Source organism: Pristiophorus japonicus, chromosome 17 (assembly GCF_044704955.1).
Source record: "Pristiophorus japonicus isolate sPriJap1 chromosome 17, sPriJap1.hap1, whole genome shotgun sequence".
Lineage (NCBI taxonomy): Eukaryota > Metazoa > Chordata > Chondrichthyes > Pristiophoridae > Pristiophorus > Pristiophorus japonicus.
The window spans coordinates 89,368,897-89,382,970 of record NC_091993.1 but is presented as its reverse complement, the minus strand read 5'-3'; the positions used below and the strand labels follow the sequence as shown (position 1 = coordinate 89,382,970).

The following is a 14,074-nucleotide window of genomic DNA, read 5'->3' as shown; positions in this document are numbered from 1 at the left end:
AACAGGAAGGATTTGGCAAGAAGGACTTTGTAAATGATCTGACATCATCTGCTGTCAAATTAATTCAGCAGAATTCCGGGAGGTTCCTAAGCAAAAGGTTCCTGAACTGAAATGTTTATGATGCCATGATGCTCCAAAGGTGACTGCCGAAATAATTCCTCAAGTTTTCACTGATTTTAAATTCGATTTCAGAGTGTGATTAGCTAGCTATAGGTTTAATATATGTATTTTGATAAAATATTTTTTATTAGGATCATGTCCTGTGACAGAACCTGAGTGGCTTGATCGGAGGTAAACCTGTGGTATTCACTGCCACAATTGGGGTGAAACGCATTGAATTGAGATTGTCACCAAACTTGGACCAAATCTTATTCTCACTGTCTTCACCGGGCAATAAAGCTGCAGTGGCTACCCACTCAGACCAGAGCTAAAATAGCAGTCGGGTCCCGATGACATATTTCGACCCAAATGCACATATTTAAAAAAGGACCCCACCTGCTCGAGGTGTGGCATATAAGCCTACTTTCCAAATACTCTGTTCCCCGTGTGATTGGGCACACTCTCCTGGAACACATTTCCTTTTTTAAATTCAGTTTGTCAGATGAGCGATAAGTTTTCTGTCTACTTTTCCCTGAGTCTTTGGACATGGTTGACCAGTTTACCGCCTCTAATCCCACTTGGTTTGTAATATCCAGGTCTTTGAAAGTCTAGAATCCTGTGGCATCCCAAATGCCACCGCATTACCCACCCTGCTGCGCTGGTGGGAGCTGACCCACCAGCTGCCTGCACTGGACCAAGAGGGCTGGCCCTATATCGTGTTGACCTGATCTCCTCATCCTTAAGCTGCTGTCTATAACACTCTTGGTATCTATGCCCAGTGGCGTAACTACGCCAATGCAGTGGCATTGGGGCCCTCGCCTGAAGGGGGCCCTTGAACGTTAGGAATTTTTTTCCCAAACTTTTCATTTTATAGGGTTTTCAGTCCTATTTCGCTTTTGTTCGGTTCAATTTTGCCTAAATATTTCCTTATCTTAAAAACTAATCATTTAATTAAAAATTTTGGTTCAATTTCGCCACACAAATTCCCTAACCTCTAAAAACGAATTATTTAATAATTGTTTTTGATTCAATTTTGTTAAAATTTTAAATAACTATATAATTTGAATAGTAATATGATATATAATAAGTAACATTTTAATTAATGTGGCTTCTGTATAAAGACATCCTAATATATCTTTTCATGTTGCGGTAATATCCACCACAATCCCCTGATATAGCACTAAGCCGCCTTCCATCTTGGTTGAGAGGGACTCTTCGCTATCGGGTACCCTTTGATGATTTTTCCACTATTCCTGTTGTTAAGTATCTTTTTATAATACTTCTCACATAACTGCAAGATTATCCCACGTATGCTGCAATTTCAGAAACTTTCTTTCCATCGTTATGATTTTTTATTATTGTTTCTCGTTGTTCATCATTAGTTATTTTTGCGTAATTTTGATGAGTTGTTGGAGTCAAATGTTGATTTGTTTCAGTGTTCATTTTTAGAGTAAGTGAAATTGAACCAAACAAAAGCGAAATTGAAAATTTTTTAAAATAAATAATTAGTTTTTAAGATAAGGAAATATTTTGGCGAAATTGAACCAAACAAAAGCGAAATAGGACCGAAAACCCTAATTTATTTTGTAAAAAAAATGTAAAACCATTTTCTTTCAGATTGAAAATTTAATGCAACAGTTGTTAATTAATAAAAGTCTATGCTCTATATTTTATTTATAAAAATACAATTTCAAACATTTATATTTAAATTATATCTAAATAAAGTTATTTTGCAAATATGTTTGCATTGGGGCCCACATCCTTTAGTTACGTCACTGTCTATGCCATTCCCTATTTAAAATAATGCACAAATAAAATCACACTTCCATGATAATTGCATAACCAAAATATTCCAGCCAAACTCTGGCCATGGGTACTTCTGTGGTCATTCATATTCCCTGAATGTGAATGCAACTTTGCCTTTTATGTAATGCTGGTCCTTCACCAGGGCATCATATACTATTGTGAACTAGCATCCAGGTCTTTCATCCTCCTTACATGTGTCACATTCAATGTATTCTGGTGAAGGTACGGAGCCAACCCATCTACAACAGTGGTCATTGCTTTACTGCCCATTTTATAGCTTACGAGCTCATATGGACTTCCAATTTCTGGCGCAGACCTTGTGTCCTATCTCACCACATTTAAAACCTTTGGGGGTCGAAAATACCCCCTTTTTTTTTTAAGGCCGGCTTTTCGCCCATGGGCAGGCGCCGGGTGCAACCCCTCCGCAATTGCCCCAGGTCCTACCCCTTACCAACCGGCACCGACACCATTTGCGCCCCACGCGTGCTCGGTTAGTGCCGATGGCTGGGCGCTGCAGCCGCTCTTAAAGGGGAGGGCATACTGCTGCGGCCGCCATTTTGTTTTAATTGTCGGCCGACTCCTGAGTCGGCCCGACAATGGCAGCCGTTGGTTCAGCCTTGCCACCAACAGGCAGCCTGGCACCCTCTCTTGGGTGCCCAGCCGCTGGCCCGGCTGAACCCCTCCCTGGTGGTCCAGTGGGCTTCACGGAGGCCTTATGAGGCCTTGCAGTGTCCCTCCCCTTTAAGAAAAGGGGATGGGTGTTGCGACGTATCCACGTCATGCTGATGGACACCGCCCCAGTCCCACCCCGATCCTGTCCCTCTACCACTTTCAACAGCGCCCGAAAGCACTGGGAGGCTTTTTTTGATTTAAAGAGCTTAATTTCCCGGCTCGTCCCCCCCCCCCCTCCCCAACCCCTCCCCTCTTGCCAGGCAGTAACCAAATTATCCGCCCGACACCCGCCCCCCCCTACCGGGTGTATCTCTCACACATTGGCTTGTGAGGCCATAAAATGATCATTATGTGTGCCTAACTTCTTGAGAGTTTTATACTCCTGAGCAAGTAACCAGATTCTTAAGTCATCTGGACCTGTTTAAAAGATCTGTTTCTTAGTATTAAATGGCAAAGGTCTTCTCACGACTTCACTTTCAAGTCTGGCACATGTCTTGTAGATGTATAACTGACCAGCTAATAAGTCAAATTTCAGTTAAAAATATCAATATCATTCCCCTCTTTAAAACCAGGTGACATTTCGAACCTCATCACTGCAGCCTTTGCTGGGTCTGACTGTATATGGGGGAATTTTAACTCCAAAAAACGAGTGAGATTGAGTCGGATGGGAAATAAAAGTGTTCAAAATCTGAATCCCGACCCCAACCCCTCTACCTCTGGTTTTTAATGGAGGTGGGATGGGGGCATGGACAGCCAACCTACTCCCAGGAGGCGGGCTGGCACTTTAAATGTGATAATGAGGCTGGAAGCGTCAGATTTAGCTGTGGTCGGCCGACGTTTCCAGTCCTCAGGCATTCCGGCAGCTGCAGGAGGTGATGACAACCTCGGGGAGCACTCCTTGTGGCGGTAACAGCCGCAAGGCGGGAGTTCCTGCGCCAGGCGAGTGGAGCACAAAATAACATGCTCCACTTGCCCTGGGGGTTGCGAGTGGGGCAGCAGCAAAAGGAGAGGGTGTATCCAGGTCCTGGCCTTGTCCCAAGGTGTTCTCCCAGAGTGATGACAGGAGTTCAGCAGAATGACTGATGGATTTCAGCACCACTGCTATGTTTTAGGTGCCTAAAAGCTACTTGGAAGTTTCAAAGCTTCTTTTGTCTCTTTTCTGCCCCCAGAGATATTCCAAATTGACTCTTTTTCTGTGAGATTTAAAAACTGAATCTTGGGATGTAATTTTAAGCTAACCCATCACCATTTACACGCCATTGAGGTCATTCGAGATCAAATGGCGCGGGGTGTAAAATCAGCTTTCCGCCAAGTGGGTTAACTTAGATTCAAACAGAACAGTTCTTTTATATCCCAGGAAAGTGTCACTAGGACTTTTTTTAATACATTCACGGGATGTGGGCGTCGCTGGCGAGGCCAATATTTATTGCCCATCCCTGATTGCCCATGAAAAGGTGGTGGTGAGCCACTGCAGTCCGTGTGGTGAAGGTGTTCCCACAGTGCTATTAGGGAGGGAGTTCCATGATTTTGATCCAGCAACGATGAAGTAACTTTATTGAATATCTGACTCGCTCAACATTTAAAAAGGAATTTTCAGTCATACATTGACAATCAATTACACAACAATGTTTTAAGTCTGAATTATTCCTCTCTTCAGACTATTACTGATTAAACTTGCAGCATTGCATCAAGTTAGGCTGGTTATTTGACTGACTGAATTTAAGGAACAGCCACTAAACTAAACTAGACAGACAACAAAAGAAAATGTTGTCATGGGCACCTCTGACAACACAGCATTCCCTCATAGTTCCACCTGCTGAGCCAAGCTGACACTGCTATATTTATAGCTTTACGAGTGCAAGATTGTGGCATTTGATTGTTTTTGAATTCAATAGCAGTTCCGTGCTCAGATACCAGTTTGGAATTCTTTTTAAAAATTCAAATGAAAAATACACAATACATCCCTCATAATAAACAGGTTTGCTCTCCTTATTTGTATGATTAACTTCTTTTCATTTCTAGGTAGGCCCAGATTTATTCACATTTTAGCATTACATTGCCACACCAAATCTGAAACTTACCTCAATTGTTTTCTTGCAGTTTGAATTTACGGATCTGTGATTGACATAGTTATAATATTTTCTTTGATCTGTGCATGCCTCAAAACTCCTTTGAAGTTATTTATATTAGATTTGGTACTCCGAGACTAAAGGGAACCTTGCTCCAAAGTATATGTGTTGATTATAGCTATAATAGAAGCTACAATACAAAAAGTAAAGAAGTTAAAGTGCAAAGGTTTTACTTATTAAACAGTGAGTGGCATTTGATATACAACCTGTCTATCACCACAAGGTTTCGAGGTGATCAGACTCGGAATAGCCATGGACCACTTGAACTTGTCAAGTTTCGCTCTGAGAAAATTCTAAAATCTATGTTCCAAGTTCAGGCTTATTCAATAAAACGTAACCTTGGAAAGGCTTCCCATCAATAATGTTCTTTGTCTCTCGTCTAGCAACCATCTGAGATAACACACACCGTACCTAACCTTCCAATACTTCCTAAAAGCATATCATAAAACATAAGGGGCTAGAATTTCCTATCAACCCGCCAGCGCCCGATTGCCGCCCAAAAAACCGCTACGGCTGGGAAGATTATTGCCGGCGAAAACTTCCCCAAAAAAACGTTTTAAAATCAGCCCAGCGAAAAATATCAGCCTTGCACCCCCAACCTGGGCGAAAAAGTGCAATTTCAGCTAGATTGGCCAGTGCCTAAAGAAAATGGGCGAAAAATTTAAAAATCTATAAAAAATTTACCTCGAGGCTGTGAGTTGGGCCTAACACCAAAAAAAAAATAATTTTTCAAAAAACCTAACTTAAAAAATCTTAAAAACATTCCCAAGACACTGTTAAATTAATCACCCTAACAGATTTTGAAAATAAATAGTAAAAAAAAATCACTTGCCTTTTTCTTACAAACTACTTACCTAGTGCCCAGCTCCGCTGATGCTTGTGGGCAGTAAAAAAAAATGTTTTTATACCTACGGGTCCCCGCTCACCCAAAGATCACACCAGGGCGATCTGTGGACAGTACACGCCGGCGGTCCGCTCCCCAACGGTACATCGAAACCACCGCGTGCCTCAGCTGGGGAATTTTTCACTGTCCCGGTTCTCGCCCAAAACAGCCAATACTGCCGAGAAACCGGGCGGTGAACCACTGGAAATTCTAACCCAAGGTAACAAGAATGCCTCCTTTACTTGGAATGCTCCATGGGCATGCTTGATTAGACAAGGTTTCAATCTTTAGCGGCCTAATTAAACTGCAATGTTTATATAAAGGAAGGCTTATTATAAAATGGAAGCCTGCAAAAGCACTTTGCTTACACTTATTGTACCTTATAATTCCTTTTTATTATTCTTTGTGGCAATACAATTTAATTATATTACAGAACATTTCTGAGACACTTCCTCTCGGTTTGATTCATATGAAGTTCTTGAAATACATCTTCGACCTTTTCACAAATTCACTTTGTATTTATGACTGGAGTGACAGTAAGGCAACTCTAATCTACCAAAAATGTTGTTGAAAATCGAAATTTGCACTACACTTTGATGTGAATTGTATTTGTAATTATTCCTAATTTATATATTGTTAAAGTCAAATCTGATCACCTAAAATTAATCCACTGTAATTAAAAGAATCAATTTTATTTTCTAGGTGGATTCTCTTCATCACTGATGACTGAAGATCACTTCAACAAAACTCCTATTAAACTGAATGAATGCAGAAAATGTATATGTTGATTCACAAGTGAATCTAGTGGGTCAGGGATTGGGGAGGGCTGTAAATTAAAACTGATAGCAATTTTGTTTTTAATCTTTAGCTTTAGATTATAAAACTAAGTGTTGCAGGCTTACAGTTCTCAATGTATATTGATAAGTAAGTGTGGAAAAATTTTCACTAAGCAGCATGGCTCACCCTGAAATTCCAACATGTGTATTGTATTATTTCTTTGGTCAAGTTGGAATAATCATGTCAATCAGCAAGGTGGCTAATGTCCGGGTGAAGTGTTCTCTGGGATATATTGGATGTTTATGTTAACACTTTGAAAAGATGTATATAAAGGAACTTCAGATAATTTTGGCATATTATATCAGCAGAAAACCTTTTTAAGGTAATAAAATGCTAACGGTTGTATTAGATATGTGCCAAACAGCACTTCAAATTTCCAATCCTTTAAAATAAATACTTAAACGTTATTTTTTTCCTTCAATTCCTCAACATTTGTAATATTTGCCTGTGGGAACATTCCTTAAGAATGCCAGAATAATGAAGACACTTTCTCAGAAGACAAATAGGGCAGCCCAAATATTATGACTTACTATGAGCAGATCTAATCATAATACAAATGTATTAAATGACAAAGCTAAATTTTCACTGTTTAATTAACCTCTATTCGATTTGTTATGTACTCTCGATAAATATGTTGATCACATGTGCCAAGCTACTTGCATACCTGCACTGTATACGAACATTCATTATAATGTTTTCTTTAGTCCTTTGTCTGGAATAAGTCAATGCTTAAAATGCCTTTATTAAAATGATGTTGGGAGTTTATATCTGTTAGGACTGTATCTCTGCCTCTAATGCCCATAACATTTTTTGGTTCTGTGGGATTGTTATGTTAAGTAAATATATCACACAAAAATAGTTCAGCAATCATAGCGAAAAGAAGATTAGAGAAAATTTTAATTACAACTTCACAGTGACAAGAATCTTGTACTACAAGAACTTAAACAGGAGCAAACTGAAGCATCCATAACTTTACTGGGTGGATTATTATCGGTGTCATTAACTTGTGGTTTGCTGAATTGATCTCTGAGCTCACACACTGTTGGAATGGATCCCAATATAGATCATCATTTTATTGACTGATGTAACACAGCTAATATAACCACTGACAGTAGCCTTGTCTAACTTACCTTTTTTAAAATCATGCATCTGATTTTCTTCAGACTAAAAAGAAAGCCTAACTAGTTCTGATTAATTGCCTCTCCATCTTCGTAGTTGCAGAAAAGTATTCGGTTGATCTAGCATGCTTAAATATTGTGTGCCACAATCAAACCATTCAGCCTGCTCCTTAAGGCAAATAGGTGTGTCATTTCAAATGCACCGTCTTCTTTCACAGCTATACAGTTGGAATGCGCCCTTATCGAAATAATCTGAACGGAGGTAGATTTTAAATAAAATGCTTTAGAACCAAACGTTCTGAAAAAACATTTTATATCGTCTCCTTTGGCACATATCTGATCTGATGCGCAGTATATGTAACACTTAGCATTAACAGTAAAGCTTTACTTTCAGTGAAACTTGGGTAAGTTTCCATTGGAAAAGAAAGCGATAACCTATAATCTTGAATGTTAAACAACTTTGCAATGCACCTGCTCCAACAATTCCTTTTCAATTATATACTTCAAAAACATCCACAAAGTGCTCAAAACTTTCTTCATTCATTGTATGTAATGCTTTTATTTTATGGTTATGGGAGATGAGCATGGAGAAGGTTCAAAATGTTATTTTAAGATTGCTTCCTGCTTAATTTTATAAAGAAAAGGAGTTTGAGAATTCTCACTTTTTAATAGATTTGTATTTGCCTTGCTACGTAAGCTGTAAAATCAGACTTTGTGGGGAACTTTTCAGCAATCTGTTTAAAAAGTACTAGCTCGTACCATCATATATAAATCAAACTAAGGCTTTGGGTGTTATACCCATAGATACTGATTAATATTACACCTGTAATTACCACTGATACTCGAGTATCTAGCTTCTGTATCATAACTAACAGTTTGGTAGAGATATCCTACTAACTTGCTAAAGTCAGTGCACACATTCCTTGTTCATCTTAAAACAAATGCCCTCCAACCAGTTCATTGTTAAGTAGCTGATTTATTAAATTTCACTTGGTGTTAGTGACACTTGGTGTATAGTGACTCATCATCCACCATTATCAGGCTAGACCAAAACAGTTTCCATCCTAGAATGGTTTGGGGAAAATATTATTTTGGAAAGCTGATCAAAACAAATATGGTTTTGTTGTGGCTTCCTGCTATAGTGACTGCACCATTACTGCAGGCTGGTTTTGCAATATAAATGCAGTGCCCCATGAACTATTAACAAGTCCTGTAATTATTCATTTTCCTCTAAACCCCTGAATCCAATGTTCGTTTGTTGACATGTTCAGCCTCATGTAATGTTTTGCATTGCATATTTGATGAGCTGACCAGATTGCATAACTGCCAAATGGTGCTGGAAATGGGTACAACTGGGCAGTAACACCTCCAGTTGCATTAACTCCTGGGGGAGGACAAGCAAGTAGAGCAGACATATAGTTGATACAGAAAGTCAGAGACATGGAAGAAGGTAGAGAGAGTATGGAAAAACAGTAAAACCAATAATAGAGCGATGTAGCCTAACGAAGAAAGTCTAAATCATTAACAAAATAGAAGCAGAGTACAGAGCAATTGGAGAGAAAGTGAAAGTGGTGGGGGCCAGTAAACCACCTACAATGTTATTGAGTGCTACAATAATAACTTGCAGTTATATGGTGTCTTTAATGGAGAAAAACATCTAAGATGCTTCACCTAGGTGTAATAAAAAAAAAATAGATGCTGAGCCAAAGAAGGACTTATTAGGAAGGGTCGCCAAAGTTTTGTCAGAGGTGGGTTTTGAGAAGGGCCCTAAAAAAGGAGAGGGAGAGGGTGGTGGAGTGTCAGAGAGGTTTAGAGATAATATGTTAGACAGTGGGGCTTAGGTGACTGAAAGCCAAGTCTCCAAAACACCTGCTACGAAGCAATCTGCTGATATTAGGCAAAATATGATGTGGCAAGCCATTGTTTTGTCTCAGATTGTATAACCACAAAATATTCAAGATCATGTGCAGTTAGATCCCTTATATTTCTGATGTTACAGTAAAATATATCAATTTCTTTCTAAATAAAAATGATTTAAAATGAAGGAGTTTTGCTGGCTCATTGACTTGATTTAGTTATAATTAGATGCTTGATTTTTCTTTGCTTGGTAGGTACAAGATTTCTGACTGGAAAGTCTGGTGAAGTAATATAGCTGGATGGGAACAAACTAGTTTGGTCCAGTTCCATCTGCAGTCCACCAAGTCCATTGAATCTGGAGCAAGGAATGAATTATGAAGTGAAAGTCCATGAGACTATCATCACTATTCAATAGAGGGGATTTTAACGATCAGATAGCCCGGCGACAGTGGGAGGCCTGGTCCATTTAGAGGGCCAAGCCTTATTGACATACAGCCGCCAAGCTACACACCCTGAACGGGAATCTCGCTGCAGCTCACTGGCTCAGGACCAGTGCAATATCTGCATGCACAACCACATATTTACCTTTGTCCCTCAAATATCAGATAAACCTGTGTTATTAGCAAATGTGTTCCCTATTCTTCATAAGTCCCGATGGAGCAAAAGTGAGTCATGGCCTACCCATCAACTAATACTGACTCCAGTAAGATTTGGCAGCAAGAAAGGAAAAAAATCTGTGGCATGACTTAATTAAATTACACAACCGAACTTTGTGAATTCAGCAGAGTTCTTGGATAATAAGAAGTGAATCTTTGTTAAATATTTTATTTTGATTGTAGGAACTACAGCAAGCAAAATATCTTTGCACAAGCCAAGACTGCATTAATACGAGATTAATAGCTACATTATCCTTTCATAGCTGGTCGTACCTTATTTATATTGCTTGGCTCAGAGTTCAAAACTTGGAACTGAGCGATATATCAGTGAAAGAAGTAAAATGGGGCAGGAAGGCCTTCCACCAGATCTCTGATCCATAGCGCACCACTGGAAATGTATTCCCATTCTCTCCTTCCCCCTTCCCCCCTCCGGCCAGGGCAATCAGCTGCCCAATCCTTAAATGCACCACCACATTTAAATGATGGTGGACAGTAAGCCAGAGAAAGTTGTCAATTTCCATGCCTCCTGGCTTATGTATGAACAACCCCAGCTACCATGGTGGCTCAGCAATGGAAAGCCTGTTAATAGCTTTGTTGGAGGAAGAGAACCTAGTAATGAGTACCTTTTCCAATCTTCAGTCGCTGTATCTGTTCCCAAGGAGGTATATGGTCAGTGAGAGGGACCGAAATTCACCGCCACCCGAAATGCATTGCACCTACCGCTGTGGATGAGGTGGTCTCTTCTGCGAAATTCAGCTCTTTGTCATTTTTTTTCGAGCGGACCGGAAGTCGGTCATAATGGGGGTGGTAGTGCGGCAGTGAGCACAGTAGAGGGGTGGAAATGGAGACGAGTCGGAGCCTCTGCCACTGTCAGTCATCAGCGTAGCGCTGATCACGTCATCACACCGGCGCGTCACCATGTCTCTCCCCTTCACTTAAAGGGGAGAGCCGCTGCGAGCTCTGCGATTATTTTAGTTAGGTCCACTGGGCCACCAGGGAGGGTTTCAGCCGGGCCAGTGGCCTGGCACCCAAGTCTGCCTGTTAGTGGCCCGGCCAAAACCGGGGGGCATAATTGTCGGGCTGACCTGACAGTCGGCCGACAAAAAAAATAAAATGGTGGCCGCGGCAGTGCGCCTTCCCCTTGTATGGCCGCCACACAGCCATGTCAGACACACTGAAAACACAGTGCACTGACTGAAAAAACTGTCAGCGGCACGACTTGGCAGCCCAAAGATTTTTTTTCCCCTGAAATTTAGATTGAGGTGCGGAGATCGGCGGTGCCGCTTTGACGCTGCCCTTAGGAAGGGCCGGCAGCAACGGGGCGGAAGTGGTGACCATCGTAAAAAGCACCCAGGAAAATTTCACGAGCGGCGGCCATTTGACTCCGCCGCATGGCCTCCACTTTCCCATGGCAAGAGGCCTTTTTTGGGAGGCTGCATTTCGTCCCCAGAAACTCTATAAACTTTTCAAAAAATCTTCAAGGCTTTTATGCTATCTCTATGCAGCTTCTTGTTCTTTTTGCTGTGTCTTGCTGCAGCAGCATTGAATTTCACTTCTGAGCATTGGTGGGCTCCCTCTATGTGGCTGAGTTGCCAATGGGAGTTTGACCTACAGTTGTACTGAGTCCTGTCCCATGAAAATGGATAAGGGTTGGGGTGACAATGGGTCCGTCCTAACCCATCTCCAGCACCAAATCTGCCTCAAAGGCGAATCCCAGCCCCAATGCTCTGGTCCATGAGATTGCATGCAAACAACAGCAAAGAATGATTTGCATTTATACAGCATGATTAATGTAGAAAATACCCCACACTGCTGCACAGCTAAGTGGAAAATAGATGTTGAGCAAGGTAAGGAAAAATTAGGAGATGCAATAAAAAGCTTAGTCAAAGAGGTGGATATTGAGGAGTTTTTTTGAAAGGAGGAGAGCAAGGAAGGCGGGCAAAGGGTTTGAGGAATTAATTCCAGAGAGTCATAAATGGCGGGGCAAAGGGAGGAGCGATGCCAAGAAGCCAGACTTCAAGGAACAGTGGGAATAGATGTAGGGCTGAGGAAGGTTTCAGATGTAGGTTGAGGTGAGACCATGGAGTGATTTAATGAGATGAGGGCAAGGAATTTAAATTTGAGGAGCTATGATGGGGAGACACTGCAGATCAGCAAGGATGGGGTAATGTGCAAAAGGGTTTAATATGGGACAGGATATTTGCGGAAGAAGTTGGAGTGGAGAACAAGCATGTTGGAAACAGCCACCAGGCCAAAAGAGGCCCAGCAAAGTCCTGACTCCCCAAAGCCTTTCCACCATCTACAAGACACAAGTCAAGAGTGTGAGGCAGCAGCCCGCTTGATTGGCACTGTTATGTCTTTAGATGCTCTGATAATGACTCCACGAGGCAATGTGTTGTACTTGAACTGTAGTGACCTTAGTCCTTTATTGATTACTCCAGAGTGAGGATCACACCTGGTGGCCTGCCTTTTATACAAGGCCTGGCATACCTGTGCAGGTAACCTACAAGTCTCCCACTGAGGTGCCCCCTGGTGGCACACCTTGTAATAGTACAAGCAGTAACCATGTGGGAAACATGACATCACTCTACCCCAAGCCTTTAGTGCAAATCTCCTTCATGCATTGACTGTGCTCTGGGCTTAGCTCTATCTGGTTGACCCTTGGAGGGTTGTTTCCATCTTGGGTGAGTAGGTGGTGTTTCGTTGGCAGTGGAGGTGCTGGTGGTTTCTGTTTGTGTGTCCATGACCACTCCATTTTCTCCCCCCAGCCCCACATATAGATTATATGCCGGTGGTTCATTACATTCATACACATTCAAGTGCAGAAAAAAAAATTGCATTTACATCATTGCATTTGTGGTACAGTTGTGAGGCAAGTACATTTGACTGGTGAGGTACATACTTGGAATGAGTACTGGTGTGTGAGGACAAACTAGTACCAGAACTGCTGGATGGTGTCCAGGTAGTCTGCTGGTGGCGCGGTGCCCAGTGCTGGCAGTGGGAACCCAGTTGGCTCAAGTTGCCTGCTCTCTGGGCCTTTGTCGTTGCTCCTAGTGTCGGGCAGGTTCACAGATGTCTGTGACATCCCTGTCCTCTCCTTGCGCCCCGGGTCGCTGCTGCTCCCTGAGGAGCAGTTGTCTGGCAGTGTACAGGGAACTGATGACTCGCTTGCCTGGGCGTTATTTGGTTTGGGATCCTGGCTGGTCCCAGTCCCATTTGGGTGAACCGTTGCGGGTGACCCTTCGTTCCCGAGTGTAGCCTTGGTGGCAATAGGGTCTGGGGGCTGCGCCTTAGCGCAGTTTGCTCTTTCAGGCTCGTGGCAGTTGGTGCCATCGAGTACCTGAGAGGTGGAGCCGATCGGGGCAGGCTATCGATACCGGTGTCGTTGCCCTCCTGAGATCACTTGCTCTGTGGCTTGTATGTATTGGCGGCTTGTGGCCACACTCTATGGTGCATAACTCTGATCCCAGGGACGCAGGCTACTACATTGGATAGCTCGCTGGACCTGTGTGTTCCCGATGGGTATCTGCCTGCTGCATTGACTGTATGCAGTTGAAATCCTACATTGCACAACGTTTCATTACTCATAGTAAATAACCTGTAGCTATGATCGCGCGACTTTTCTTTGCTTATTGCATGTACACAACTCTGATCATCAATTGCACATTTTACATCTAACTCACAGTTGCTCTTACATTGATCGAGAATGTGGAACTGTCCCTTTAAGTGTGGTGGGTTGCAGGCCTCCTTCAAGAGAGCCTTGCTTTCTTTATCTCAATCCTCTTCTTCGCTTGATGCCATGTGTTGCTCCATCAGCGCTGCATCTCGTGGTCTGGCCGCCGCCATCTTTTTCTTCAGCGCATCACCGCGTGGTTTGGTCGCCATCTTTCCTCCATCCACGATGTCGACTGTGGTGATCCTCTTCTGCCCGGGTTCTGCCACCAAAGCTGGGGAGTCGCCTTTGGATCCAATTTTCTTCCTCTGGAGTCCTGCCACTGGAGCCTGGAAGGTACGTTC

At 42.2% G+C, this 14,074-nt stretch overlaps 1 protein-coding gene across 1 annotated transcript in view; it reads left to right on the top strand.

Moving 5' to 3' along the window:
- LOC139228225 (plakophilin-1-like) overlaps positions 1–6,357 on the top strand; it is a 71,935-nt gene extending 65,578 nt beyond the window's left edge. The window contains exons 14-15 of the mRNA XM_070859402.1: positions 6–139; positions 6,292–6,357. Coding sequence (XP_070715503.1) covers positions 6–110 — 105 coding nt within the window. The 3' untranslated portion in view covers positions 111–139; positions 6,292–6,357. The remainder of the gene's footprint in view (positions 1–5; positions 140–6,291) is intronic.
- Positions 6,358–14,074: the final 7,717 nt, after the last annotated feature.